Genomic DNA, 15,635 nt, shown 5'->3' with positions numbered 1-15,635 from the left:
TGCGTCAACCAATGATACGTAATACGGTTCAGGAAGGAATTAAAAGTGACGAGAGTCATTCAATTTTTTCCTTCGTATTCACATTAAATCACAGGTTTGTTAGTGAAAGTTTTATTGGAGTCTATTTCCAACCGGGAATTTGCGCAATTTAGTGCGTGTGCATATTGACAGTTCGTTGAACCAATTCGACTTGTCCTTTCTCATGTCCATTGCGACATATATGGAATTAATGTTACCCTTTGAGATTCGACGAGAGTCCAAGCCCCTCTAAAATCCAAAAGTAAAAACTAACGAATCAACTAATGCCAGTGGAAGTGGCAGCGACTTAAATATTATCAACAGGTGTTGGTACAATATCCACCGCAATAGAAGTGAAGGGACAAAATTCCAGGTATCGATTGGAAAACTCGTTCGCTCAAACCGGATAATGGTCGCGAGCTATTACGACGATTGTAGAAAGAAGGCCTGCAGTTCATTTTCGTAATTGAAAAGTAGGAAATTTCGTATCCTAATGTATTTTCAAATGGGCCAGATTCCTTACCCCGAAACGTCGTCGTGGAGTGTCCAGCGTTATATCAGCTTCCTTTAATTCTTTACACTCTGTATTCTCATTATTCTTGCAAACGTTTTCCTCAACTGTCACTTGGGACTTGTCCAATTGCACCTCTGGCGATGTCACATTATCCCCGGTCAACGGCGAGTGATGCACCCACTTCAACATGGCCGCTAACACTACATAATGGGCACTTATTCCCTTTTCCAAATGTATCTGATCGTTTCCCCGGTATGACTGTTCTTATTCCTTTACTGTATTCACATTACTCGGCGCTGAGGTGTATCATCTGATCTGACGATTGTAAACACACGGATTTTGAGGCAAATACTGACGTCAGGGGACAGGAATTTGGGACATAAAATTCAAATTACTTCGGGTATGCGAGAAATCAAATGAAACAAAAATGCAGGAGAAATTTCAGGCAATTTGATTGACATTCCTCGGACTGAAATGAGAGATAAACATGCGATATTATCTGAGCTACTTGTTTTGACGAGCGCATCAGCCGGACAAATGCATCGTGCGATAACAAAAAATTGCGATTATGTCGATAGTGATTTATATACAAAGACAGGCTTTGAATAGCAGGTGGAGGAGGGTGGTGAAAGAGGAAGGAGAGACGGGCATTTACGGCCGTTTTAGCGGATGGCCCCTCTGTGTCGCGGGCACGCTTTCTACACACAGGAAACTGTGCCTTATTGACCACTGTACTGATAGGATTAAAGTTATAGCCCTCTCCTCCGCACCTGCATCAACTGCGCTCCCCCTGCATGGCCGGAGTTACGAATGTAACAATTGATGGTTCGCTACTCGATTTCACGCCCATACGGCATTTTATGAGGCTCAGTGTGAGGGGCGGTGGGAATGGTGATTGTCAGGTGGGTGAATAACGGATGTGGAGTCTTGATTTGGTTGGCGTCGGTTTTGGAGAGTATTTTCACGTGTGGATGTCAATCGTTACACATGCAGTATTTGAGAATTGCTTCGAGAACTTCCCATTCAAATTTCAGCCAATGGAATTGCACTATTCCACTGTTATTTTAGGGAGTCAATGCGGTGTTCAACTGGTAATTTTTGATAATGCCACTGGTACACTGTTGAAAATTTTTCGCTGAAATTTCCGGTAAGAGACTTGAAGTTTCTAACAAGTAACATTTCCACTGAAATGTCAGGGAATTTTGTCATTGAAAATTCGTAATTTCATGGGAACATGCGAGGGAACTAAATTTTAGTTTAATTATTCGCGGAAAATTAATCAAAAATCTGGAAAATTCAGAGACATCTCTCCTTGAATTCCAAATTTCTTTGAATTTTCAGGGAATTCCTTTGAAAAATGCTGGAGTTTCAAGAATTTTAAAGGAATTCCCTGAAAATTCAAGAGAATTTGGCAGTGAATATTCATTTTCACTTGAAAATTGCTGTAAATTGAGGAATTTCTGTCTTTCTGCCGCTAGAAAAATGGGACTTTACTTGAATTTTCAGAGAAACGTGAAATTCCATTGATTTTTTCCCCTTAAATCGAAAGCAAGGTCTTGTTCCGGAAAATTCAGTCAAATTTTATTAACCTGAGAACGTGCCTCCTTCGTTTGTTTGCAACAAACCCTGATAATAATTTTAAAGCTCTTGTGGTATTACATACGACAATTTTGAAACAATCGGGGATAATAATGTCTATAACAACAATCTCATAATAATCTCCATAATATGAAGAGATTATTATGGAAGGCATAGGGAAAACGGGCTTAGTTTTTTTAAAATCTATGTAATAGTTGTATTTTATTTTTCAATGTTGTGAATTTGAATTTGGTTTAGGTTTAGATCGTTCGTGGAATTTCTTATTAATCTTGGAAATTCAACAAAATACAGTTTTTGATGTTAGGCGATCTTTGATTTTTCAATGAAAGATTGAATTCTTCAAGTCATCGTGAACACTGAACCTCCCATTCAATTAAATTTGTCATAGGTTGAAAATTATGGACAACAATTGTTTGAATTTTCTCAATTATCAATAATTTAATTGGCGTGTAACCGTAAAATTACAATGTAATGAATATCCGAGAAATTAACTGATTTGTGACTAACAGAATGTGTAGGAATTTTATATGATTCACGTTGTTTTAATTTTCTAGATGTTTTTGAGTGAATTTTTATTAAAAATTGGAGTGAAAATCCAGATACCAGACAACTAGCGAGAAATACAATCACTTCAGTCAAACATGAAATATTTTAGATTGTAATTCCACAAGAATATTGTAGAATATAATAAGTCTATTGAAATTTGCAATATCCTTGTGGTTTTTTTGCATAGGATATTGTAATATTTACAAGACTCAGTACATTTTTTACGGCATGAAGAAAAAAATTCAAAAAATCATGAGGGAGATTGAAGTAAAAATTACCGAACGATGAATTTTAGTACCCAAAAAGAAGCACTAAAAATACTGTAAACTTAACCATCGTTTACACACTTTTCAACAAAAACTCACAAATTTTACGATTCGTTCGCGAAAAATTCCGTTACAAAGAGGAAAATGTATTCGTTCCCTCACATTTCTACCTTCATTTTAAAAAATTCCTGAGGCACATACAGAGAACATAAAGTTTTCGTATTCAGGAGAACCCTTAATTTCTAGAAACTCCCGATTCTAGAATTGAACGAGTGAAGAATGCTAAAAATACGTGTTTTTCTCTAATTTATAGTTATGTGAACCTGAAAATCAGAACTCTTATCGTGAATTTCAGATAATTTCGTTGAATTTAATTGCATTTAATGCAACAGAATTTTCCTTTATTTCTCTTTATTCCGCTTAATCATGAAGATTCAATGATTTTTTATTCTGAACTTTGAGAATTTTCCCTTGAGATTTCAGTGAAAAAATCTATTATTTTAAGGGCAACTTAAGCTAGCATCAAGAGTCTCTAGGAATTAATTTTTTTCTCTGCGCAATTTTACTCTCCGATTATCTATATATTACAATAATTATTCATTAATTGTTCTCTCCGCATAAGGCTTTGGTGAAAATCCTGTAAGATCAGTACAATTACTACAATTTCGCGTTAAATTTGAATGAAGCAAGTTTTTATTTGCATCAAGAAACTCATGGTTCGAAAATTGATAAGAAGGAAATATTTCACACTGAGAAAAGAAACTGTTCGTCAAGAACTCGTGTACTTACTCAAGATGAGGGGCAATTTGTTCACAACAAGAAAATGACTTCTCGAAACAAGTCAAGTGGTTTCAGTATTAAAATATTTGGAATTTGAGACTCAAAACCTATTGAATAATTTGATTCAACTAGCCTCGGTTTGAGAAATCATTATCTTGTCATAAACAAATTATCCTCGCCTTTAGGACAAGTACAAAATCTCTTGACGAAAGTTTTTGTTTCTCAGTCCAAGACATTTTCTTCCTGTCAATTTTCGAGCCATGAGTTTCCTGATAGAAGTGAAGACGTGCTTATCAAAAAACGTGTTTTTTCTCATCGCAGCATGGAAAGTTATTGAATGCGGAAATTCTATAAACTTGAAAGGATCAAATGTCAGCACTGACGAAGATACTCCCCGTAAACACCACGAATTGCGTAAAACCCAATGATTATACACTAAACAGGAAGAATGAAGTAACATCATCTTTTACCTCAATTTTTTCACGACAAGAGGAAGAGAAAAAAACCTAGAAAATTGTCCTCAGGGCTCGTGACAGAACGCACTATTCCTCAACTAAAAATTAAATAATTTACTTGAAACGACACTCGAATGCCCCATGCAATCGTTCCTGAAGTACCTAACTGTTTCAACGTTGTTCAACTCCTGAAGAGTGTCTTGACAGCTGCGTGAGTAGGCTTCCGGTTTGATGTACATGCCCAAGAAGCCACGGGAGAAGGTGCATTGAGCAAGAAAGTAGGCGACCGGTTTATATCGTCTTGTCGCATGTACTCAAACATTGGTCAAGTACGGAGGAGAATACCGAGGGGGAAACATTCCCGGGATCAAAAGGGGAAAATTCCATGAGGCTGAGGGGCGGAAGGGGCGGCGGGGGGAGGGGTGAGGAGGGTAGCCTGTCGCCAGAGATTAATCGATTGGAAATCCTTAAGAAATGGCCGATGTTATTCATATCACGTATACTGCAAGTGTTATTTTCATTCTGCATTTTTATTTCTTCAGCACAAGAGTGCATTTCTCATTGGCACTCACATATCTTCAGTTCATTAAATCATTATTAATTTAACAAGTTGGTAAAAAATTATTCTCGTGTGCGAAACAAAAAAATTATTAGAAACACTGATTGGAATAATCTTCAGTCCATTAATGATATTTAACAAATTAATGCATCAACATTTTCGTGAAATCATTTTACAATTTTCACTTTCGAATTGAAAATTCTTTATCACAAGCAAACAATTCCGAACACGTGTAAAGTGACTTTTATCTGGGGTTGGAACGTGACCCGTCAGCAGCTGGACCACGGTGGCAACTGACTGGCCGTTGGTAGCGGTCAGCCAGTGTCGGTCTGGTCGCACAGGGGCCTCTGTTCTTGGGGCCGTTGCAACGTTCATGGGAGAAAGGAGAGGACATAACCGAGGTAAACACAAATAAGTGGGGGAATATTTCGAACATGCACACTGTGAAATACTTTTATTTCTCCGTGCCTGCATTTTTCACATACTACCCCTTGTTCGTGACATAATTTAGCAATCAGTTGGGGGAATATGGCACTGAGGATATTTGAGTACCTTTTACAGTTTCTGAGGGACGACACACACCTGCAGAGAAATAACGCATGAATCGAATAAAAATGATGATTATTTAATTTTCTATTCATTTTAATAATATTTTCGTTGGACATTACGCTGATGGAAAAGGTGCAACGGTTTGGCTGCTGTTGACAAGGATTCTTAAGTACTAGTGTCATTCACTAACTCTTAAGGATATGCAAGTACTTCACTCAAGTTAGCAACTTTTTTTCAAGCAAGATTTCAGTTTAATTGAAAATCTTGTCATCCCCATACTTTTTCGGATTTTTCATTAATGAATATATTTGCCGAAAATTTCGGCAAAGAGTATTGGAAATAATACTTTATTCAATTTCACACTTGATTCTCGTTGGTGTAAGTATAACGCTTTAAGACTATGAATTTTTGAACTGAATGTGGGAGTATACAGCTCATATAGACGCAATGTGTTAAATTTAATTTTTTCAACAATCGTTTTCTCAAAGAGATGTTCGGAAACTGAAATTGATTTTGCGGCTAAAAATACTCTTGGTCTATTCTATAAACTCTGAAGGAGTTTTCCCCCAAAAAAAAATTGCCTGAACTAGGGGAGGGCCGGACGAAATGGGACATTGAGATCTTCTCCAACTAGAGAAGATCACGAAACGTCCGATTTTGCGCGACTCTCCCCTGCTTGGATATCCTTAACGAATCGTGTTAATAGTTAATACACGTATGAAAAAATCGTATAGAAATTTTCTATACGGATTGCGTATAGAATTTCTATAGGATTTTCGTATATGATATTCGGATATTTCTATACGAATATTTTTTATACAAATTATTTCTATAAAATTTCTATAAGTTTGATTTTATACGACCCATTACCGCATGTATAGGAACATTTCGTATGGAGTTGCGACATTTCTCTACGTTTTTCTCTGGAGCGTTTAGACATCTTTCGTATGAAAACAAAAATTTATGTAAAAATTTGTGTATAGAAATAATTCATATACAAAATATTCGTATAAAAATGTCCGAATATCATATACGGAAATGCTATAGAATTTCTATACGCAATCCGTACAGAAACTTTCTATACGATTTTTTCATACGTGTAAGCCTCCTAAATGTTTTTATCAGAGTAGTGAACTGTTTCGACGAAAATGTTTCACTTATATGAAATAAATCATTTAGTTGCTTCAAATAAATCGTTTGTTCGATTCCAATAGAAAATTCATGTGGTCCAAACTAGCACAGGGGGCGCGCATCGCGCGCGCATACACCAGCGAGTGGTTTATGCATATTATTTATGATCGTTAGGTATCTATTTATTCGTCAAAAAAGTAGTTGATATTCTCTCATTGTATTTAAATTTGAACAAAAAATGGAACCGTTATCCCCAAACATAGGAATAAAAATTACTTGTGGATGATTTTTTTAAGAATAACAGAAGTATCATTTACTTATTTATCCATTCAATTTTCATATTTTTTCCTTTTAAATAATATTTTTAAAAATTGTTTCTAATTAGCTTAATAATTAAGATGGAAAGAAATCTTAAGAGAAAATTTTTTCAAGCTAAGATAAACTTGAAGTATTCCTAAGTCCAGCGTAAGCTTGACGAAATGGATGGACGACCGAACGCGTTTCATCTGTTTTTTAATAGAAGATAAAGGATTATTTTCTATGAATGAATTCGTTCTCTTCGCCGTCTAACCAAATAATTAAATCCTTGCATTCCTCCCCTCGTTGATAAAACAAACAAATGAGAACGATTGGTCGTTGAACGATGAAGCATAAGAACCTCGTGAATGCGCTGATTCACTGGGTTAATTATAACCCAGAACATAATTAAGCTCGTCTCCAGAACAATGTGTAAACTTATCTAACACCGGCTCAATAGCCCATTAACGTTAACGGCGCGCAATTTCCAATGGGGTGCCATTACCTCCCATCATTAGCGAAACCATTAACGAAATAGATACCGAATTCCGCTACTTCCATTCCACGAATAATCTCGTATTTTTTAAAATTTCTGCACGATCACTGAACGAGAGTCCTTGATCCCTGAAATATCCGCCTCATCCCCCAAATCTCATCAACGGCATATTCCCATAGAGCGAGATCTTGATACTCATTTAACTGTAAAAACCTACAAACAAACTTGCAGCTAAACGAGTTCACTCGGCGCATACGAAAACATTCGCATGGATCTTATCGTTAATTAAAATCCACTTGACCTTGGAGATAAGCAGAAACCGCAAAAGTATCATCTAATCACAATTGAGTATGCTGTAAATTCCAATGAAGAAAATTCTCTCGTAAAAAATGAGGATTTATTGAAACTCGTTCCATAACTCCAGCGTTCACAGAGCCAAACCGGTCTCACTCCACATAAATTTGTTAATTCTTTTCCTCATTTTTTTTTCATCTCCAAACGGATATATTTCAAATTTCAAATTAAAATATATCTGCCATGCACGCACGCATGGCTGCAGCTAGACCGGGAAAGTGGAGATTGTACAGGGGAGCAATAAACAAGGGCCACACCCTTGCATCCAGCTGGCCGAGTAGATTGGGCAAGGCAAGGACACTGGAATTCCGGGGTAAATCGTGGAAATTATAGCTATACTGTAGCACGAGATGAAACCCGTTAGTGGCCCTCTTCTCAGCTGTGACTCCTTTCGGCCGGCATCAGCTGGTCGATTCCGTCCACCTGATTTCCCGTAAAGCCTCAATAAACCCATCATCACTCTGCTGTGACGTCAGTCAAAATAGCGCACACTGATAGAATGGTTCATTTATTCCAAACGAGATTCGTTAACTATTAACGAGTGGTAGAGTTGAATATGACCAAATGAATATTCGTTAATAGTTAAGGATGTTCTACACCATTTCTGCCAAAATTCACGATTTTTTAATTTTTCTGGCAAACTTATGATGGAATTGACGTGAAAAAATATAACGTTTTTGCGTTTTGTCATTATTTAATGACTAAGGAAATTTTAAGGTGGTGCGAATATTTTCCTGCGTTTTCTCTAAACTTTTAAAAAGAATCACAAAACTAGAAAAAACGCATGAAAATTATCGCACCACTACGCAACTTCGTGAGCCATTAAAGAATGACAAACCACAAAATCGTTATATTTTTTCACGTCACTCCCATCGATAATTTGCCAGAAAAATGAAAACAACGTCAATTTTGGCTAAAAGGGTGTCGAACATCCTTAACGAATGGTTCACTTGAATGGCGAAAGTCAAGTCAAACAAGGCTCCTCAAATATACATTCGTTAACTATTAACGAATGAACATTTGGTGGGATCGAATAGACCCTAACCTCCAACCAAAATCCATTCGTTAACAATAACTAATCCGTTCTATCAGTGCACAAAATGCATAAGACTGATATGTCGTATTTAATGGTGACGCCGTGACGTGTCAAGGCTGCTCCAGTCTTCTATAATTAAGATTGGAAAGCTTGTACTCGCAAGGCTGCTCTGAAATCCCGAGGACATTTATCATTTATAGTGTTGTTAATTTCACTATGCGTTCATGACCTCAACCATGGTTTCTCTATGATAAGATGTGGAGAACGAGTTCAAGTTATTCTCTGTTTACGCTTGTCTCGGGTGTTTGTAGGGGATTGGGTCAGATTAGATTCATTACCTTGATTTTCGAAAATCAGGAGAGGCGGTATTTAATTGGTTTCTTTTTAGCGGTCGTTAAAAGTGAATTGAACTAAGCTGTTTATCTGTCCTGTTTATGATTATGGAAATTAATGCAGGGTGGTGATGCATTTTTCAGTTTGGGAGAATTTTTGGGAGGGAAATTCCGGAATTTAAATGCGAGATTTACGTGGATTTGGGTCTGTGATTTGTAATGCCAGATTCATCAGTCAATCTCTTTGTGCAATAAAACATAAAGAGATTTAAAACTTCAGGACACGCCTGTTATACTGACCCTTATCTGTGACCCTGACGAGGCCATTGAGAATGAATTACTATCTCTCGTTATAAAAATCCAAATCGACTTCTGGTGATAAAAATTTTGTACTCGAAGTTGAGAGTCCAAAATTAAAAGTCACAAATGTCAAAATAAGGGTTATGAAGGACAAAATAAGAGTCATGAGAGTCAAAATGAGGGTCATGAGGGTCAAAATACGGGTTCTAACGGTCACAATAACGGTCTCAAGGGTCAGATTAAGGGTCATGAGAGTCAGAATGAAGGTCACGAGGGTTAGATTACGGATCCAAATAAGAGTCACATTAAGGATCACAAAGATGACAGATTAATGGTTCAAGTAAGAATCATGGGGGTCAAAAACTAAGGGTCAGAAGGGTCAACATAAGGGTCTCTATATCTATCTATACTATCTATACTATTAAAATCCAAACCGACTTCTGGTGATTTGGTACAAAAATTTGGTGAAAAATTTGGTACTCGAAATTACGACTCTAAAATTAAGGGTCACAAGGATCATATGGGGATTATATGTGGGTCATAAGGGGGTTGGCGAGCGGAGCGAGCAGGGGGCGTAGTCCCCTAGTACCTCATAATATTCTATGTAAATAAATGAAAAAAAAATGGCTGAGTTTCACGACAAAAGCCGTTGGTTGAAGCCTTTTGTAAATAATAAAAATCTCAATTTTTTTTTAAGAAGGTCAATCATTCTATGAATTTTTTATTCTATATAATAGGAACACCTAAACAAACCCATGAAGATTGGGGGGGGGGGCGTAGACCCCCGGGGTTGGCGAGCGAACTGAGCAGGCGGCAATGCCCCCTAGTAATCAATGAAAATAGTATTCTTCAGTCTAAAAATTCACGAGCAACTAATGGATTAATGAGAATAAATTATTGTCCTGATAAAGGGCACTTTGCGTGTCGGCAACGTCGGCAGAAATGGAAGTTCTTTGATCTTCAATTATTTTATCAATTTGAATAACTAGGAAAGTCGTTTTTAATGGCCGTAATTGGCGGAGGAGTTGAAGTTCTTGTGAATGAAAATAGTTTTAGTTGTAGTAGAGGTTACGAGGGGATTAGGTCAGGTGAAGTCCACCTCCATTACCTCCATTCATGAAATCGATTGTAATATTTTCTTGTAATGATAACAACTGTCCCCAAGAATTTCCTTCCAACGTTCATTAGAATAAATTAGACGAAACTGTGTGTTTATCCTTGTTATACACTGAGAGGAAAACGAACAAGTTCTCAAGCAAGTCTTGCTTGAACCATAAAAATCGTTAGTTGAAAATTAATTAGTTTGAATGTGACAACTGCCTGGGTTTGGTGCAGTAATTTATAATGGGTGATTGATCGGTAAATAATGAATGAGAATTATCGAGAAGCCACCGAGACACCTGTAGACATGCTACAGAGCAAATATAACACCTGTCTGTTAAGGAAAACAGTAAAGTTTGTGAGACATGTTACTGGGGGATTAGGTCAGATGAAGTTCATTACCTTCATTCCATAAGTGGGATGCACTATTTTTTTTTGTAATGTTAATAACTGTCTCCATGAGTTTCCCCTCAATCTTCATTAAAATTGAAGTAGACTAAAGCTGTGCATTTATCCTGTTTATAATTATAAAACCCCTCGGGGTCAGGTGGTGATGCTCTTTTCATCTTGACGAACAAGAAAAATTTCAGTAATCTGAGTGGAATATTTGTGCGCATTTGAATCACTGATTTATAATAGCAGATCGCTCAATAAACAATGAATGAGAATACTTGAAAACCATTGAGTAAATATAGCACAGGTGTGTTAGGGAAAACACTAAAATGTTCGAGGAATGTTACTGGACGATTAAGTCAGATGAAATTAATTACCTTCATTCCAGAAGTCGGATGCAATATTTTTTTTAGTGCTAACAACTGTCTCTATCAATTTCCTTTCAACTTTAATTAAAATTGAATTAGAATATGCTGGGTATTTATGCAGTTTATAATGATAAAACGCGAGATAAGATGGTGATGGTTTTTTTATTTTCAAGAAGAAGACAATTTTCAGGAATTTGCATCGCTCAGTAAATCAGGAATTTATTTATTCTATTTATAATTACATAAAACATGAGGTAAGATGTGATGCGTTTCTCACCTTCATGAACAAGAAAAATTTAGGGAATCTGAGTGTAACAATTGTGTACATTTGAATCAGTGATTTATAAACGCCGATCACTTCGTAAACAATAAATGAGAATAGTTAAAAGCAAGCTAGACACGGTGACACTGAAAATTCTTTTGAGTAACTATAACGCATGTGTGTTGAGGGAAACACCAAGTTTCTGAGGAATGTTACTGGACGATTAAGCCAGATGAAATTAATTACCTTCATTCCAGAAGTCAGACGCAATATTTTTTTAGTGCTAACAGCTGTCGTCACCAATTTCCTTTCAACGTTCTTGCTTTTTTCATTTTCAAGAACAAGACAAATTTCAGAAATTTGAATGTAACAATTGTGTACATTTGAACTGGTGATTTACAAAAGCCGATCGCTCAGTAAATAACGAACGAGAAAAGTTGGAAACCACCGAGACACGTCTGAAAATTCGTTTGAGCAAATATAACACATGAGTGTTAAGGAAAACACTAAAGTTTCTCAGGGATGTTACTAGGGAATTAGGTCAGATGAAATAAATTACCTTCATTTCAGAAATCGCATGCAATATTTTTGTGTGTTAACAACTGTCGTTGTTAATTAGATTAAAATGGGTGTTTATCCTATTAATCATTATAAACCCCAAGATAAGATGATCCTTTTTTCATTTTCATGAACAAGACAAATTTCAGGAATTTGAATGTAACAATTGTGTACATTTGAATCGGCGATTTACGAAAGCCAATCGATCGGTAAATAACGAAAGAGACAAGTTTAAAACCACTGAGACACATCTGAAAATTCTCCTGAGCAAATATAACACATGAGTGTTAAGGAAAACGTTTGTCACGGTTTTTTACGTAATTTTTATCCAATTGTTCTCTCCGTGCAACCCACGATATACCTGTTTTTCTCATCTTCAATAACAACAAGAAAATTTCCTGAATAAAAATCTCTCAATCGTATGCATCGAGGCCAGTGATTAGCATGAGCAGGTACATGCTCGGAAAATAATAAACGGGAATAGTCAACAAGTACCGAGACAGAAGTAGAAATCCTGTTTAGCAAATATAGCACATATGCGTTAAAGAAACCCGTGATTTTCGTTTAACCATACATTTCAAATAATCTCCACCAGCGGTATGATTTGTGATCTTTAACTGGAAGGAGACATTTAATACGTTTATACATCAAACATGCTTGATTTTACGAGTGAGTGTTACCGCGGGATATTACCATGCGTCGAAAATACCTGTGGGTAAGAATGGAATGCGGCCATTGCGCGTAGGAAAAGCAGCCGTCAGAATTCCGCGACATCAAGTAGTTGTCAGTCATTATCCTTCCGTCAATCAATTTAATAATTCTCTTTGCGTGCACTATTAAAAAAGGATTAACCTTATGAAGTGCAATGGGCGGAGATGAAATATTATTATTGTACATTGGCTGCGCGTTTTCATTGCCCCGTGAGTCTGCAGGTTTTTGCGATGGAAAAGAAGAGGGAGAACGCGTCTGTCATTCCTGATGCGACACAGCGCGTGTCCAATGTGAAATAGACAACGCACATGCGATCGAAAGTACAAATTTGCTGTCACCGTTTCCAAGATTCCCATTGAACTTTCGTCAAATATTTCTTCATGTCTTTCACCATTTAACATCATTTCTGTGGGAAAGGGCATTCAATCCGGTGAATGGAACTGCAGTCAATGAAAATGCATAGGGGAGAGTGGGGACAGTCTTTAAGCTTCAATGACTCCAGAACGGCGGAGTTGAATTTCCGGATTTTTTTTATTTTGTAGATATTTTTTTGCGCTTGGAAATGAGATCCGATTCGTTGAAATCGTAATATCACCTCAGGAAATACAGATGGATCCCATCTAGAGTACCCCATTTTACCCCATTTTGAACTAGTGAAAGATGATTTGATGCAATTGTATTTTATCTCTATTGTGAGCTCCAGAGTTTCAGAAAATTCAAGAATGTTAACACCGTTAGGAATTGAGGAAAACTATTATTATTTCTTACGCTGAGAGAAAAGATGGGTTCTGCCGAAAAATTATATGTCCCCTGAAGAGATCTTTTGTTGTGTTAAATCGATTTACATGGGGATTACGTGGGGACAAAAAAAGTTTCCATAACATGGTAATTTTCGTTGTAGTAATTGTTCTCGAGAGACATTTATATGTCTTTCGGGTAAATACATTCGTTGAACAAAGAATTATATGAGGCTCCGGTTTCGCCAAGTGAGTTTTAGTGAGTAGTGTATATCTTTGTCCAATAAACACTTGAAATTTCCATGGAACGAATGATAATTCCAAGAGGAAACAACAATTTTTTCGCCGAAAACTGTGTTATTGGCAAAACTAAATATTCTCGAGCGGACAATTTATTCTCCATGGAAAGTCCATTTTTGTATTTTTTTTATACAAAAGATGTTGAAAAATCGGGTTCTAACCCAACGTCTCATGAGAAAATCAACAATTCAGGATGTTCTTGCTGTGAATAAAGATTAAAATCTAATTTTTTTATCATCAAATTTAAAAAAATTAGGAATATTTTGACATCCAATTGACTCGCATCATTAATTTTTATGAGAAAAAAAATATTTGAAAAAATCCTAATATTTGGCAGAATGTAATTTGGATGATACTAATTAATAACGAGTTTTTGCAATTTTTTCTCGCACAATTTAACTCATATTAACTGGAGGTAAAGGTAATTTCGATTTAAATTCGTTGCATTTAATTTAATTCAATTAATTGAAAAATACATCAAACTGAAGTGAATATGAATTTTCATGAGTCTCATTGAGGACTTATGTAAGCTCTGTGGGCATACGAGATTCGTTATATCCAGGGAAATTATGCAATTATCACAGACATGTCGAGGTTTTCTCATCATGCATATATATGTGAGAAGAAAAAATAGTATAACGTGATTTCCATTGTGATGGAGACAGTACCGTTCTCTTTCCGTTCTTTTTTCTGTCTGAATGGAGTTAATGATTCGATTCACTGCGAATTGCAGAGGAAATGATGGAAATACTGGGAATTAAGTGGAGTTTTCTAGTAGTAGGGGGGTAATAGTTTTCGGCCAAAAACCCTGGTAGTCATTTCACTTTCGCCTTTTCCGCGAGAGTTATAAAACCCATAGGTTCGGTGATGCGAGACGCGTTTGTTATACATCGACAGACTTAATGAGTTTGAAGAAAAAAGAAAGGCCATTCGTATTGAGGGGAAAAGGCAGTAGTCAAAGGGGAAATATCGTCTTCCGGGTCTTTGGAAAGTGCTGATGCACTATTGGGGGTTTATGTATAAATTGATTTTATTGTTGAATTTTTATTTTATTATCTACTTTATGCGAGGAGAAAAAACTTCAGGGAAAATGACGCGACAAAACGTAGAAGTGAAGCGAAATTATCTTTCGGGGATTTCTCCGTAGAAACATCGAACAAATTCGTAGAAAAAAGTTAATTTTTACCCTTTACTTTACTTTTTACCCTTTATGCATAAATGGTTTTTATCGTTGAATTTTTATTTTATCATCTACTTTATTCAAGGAGAAGAACCTTCAGGGAAAATGATGCGACAAAACGTAAAAGTGAAGCGAAATTATCTGTCGGGGATTTCTCCATAGAGAGATCGAACAAATTCGGAGATAAAAAATAATTTTTACCCTTTACTTTACTTTTTACCCTTTATGCATAAATTGTTTTTATTGTTGAATTTTTATTTTATCATCTACTTTATGGAAGGGGAAGAAACTTCAGGGAAACTGACGCGACAAAACGTACAAGTGAAGCGAAATTATCTTTCGAGGATTTCTCCATAGAGAGATCGGACAAATTCAGAGATAAAAAATAATTTTTACCCTTTACTTTACTTTTTACCCTTTATGCATAAATTGTTTTTATTGTTGAATTTTTATTTTATCATCTACTTTATGGAAGGGGAAGAAACTTCAGGGAAACTGACGCGACAAAACGTACAAGTGAAGCGAAATTATCTTTCGAGGATTTCTCCATAGAGAGATCGGACAAATTCAGAGATAAAAAATAATTTTTACCCTTTACTTTACTTTTTACCCTTTATGCATAAATTGTTTTTATCGTTGAATTTTTATTTTATCATCTACTTTATGCAAGGAGAAGAAACTTCAGGGAAAACGACGCGACAAAACGTAAAAGTGAAGCGAAATTATCTTTTGGGGATTTCTCCGTAAAAACATTGAACAAATTCGGAGAAAAATATAAATTTTTACCCTTGAA

At 36.1% G+C, this 15,635-nt stretch overlaps 1 protein-coding gene across 5 annotated transcripts in view; it reads right to left on the bottom strand.

Moving 5' to 3' along the window:
• Window positions 1-15,635, bottom strand: part of LOC107040447 (rhophilin-2) — a 56,461-nt gene that overhangs the window by 23,010 nt on the left and 17,816 nt on the right. The window contains exon 1 of one of the 5 annotated variants that reach the window (XM_015260534.1): window positions 542-830. The exons of the other annotated variants lie outside the window; for them this stretch is intronic. Within the exon in view, the coding sequence (XP_015116020.1) occupies window positions 542-721 (180 nt within the window). The 5' untranslated portion in view covers window positions 722-830. Of the gene's footprint in view, window positions 1-541; window positions 831-15,635 lie in introns of those variants that run through there. 5 annotated transcript variants of the gene reach the window in all.

The sequence above is a fragment of the Diachasma alloeum genome, unplaced genomic scaffold (assembly GCF_001412515.2).
Source record: "Diachasma alloeum isolate Michigan unplaced genomic scaffold, Dall2.0 Dall_scaffold_00336, whole genome shotgun sequence".
Taxonomy (NCBI): domain Eukaryota; kingdom Metazoa; phylum Arthropoda; class Insecta; order Hymenoptera; family Braconidae; genus Diachasma; species Diachasma alloeum.
Note: the sequence above shows the minus strand (reverse complement) of the source record. Positions and strands in the feature narration are given on the sequence as shown.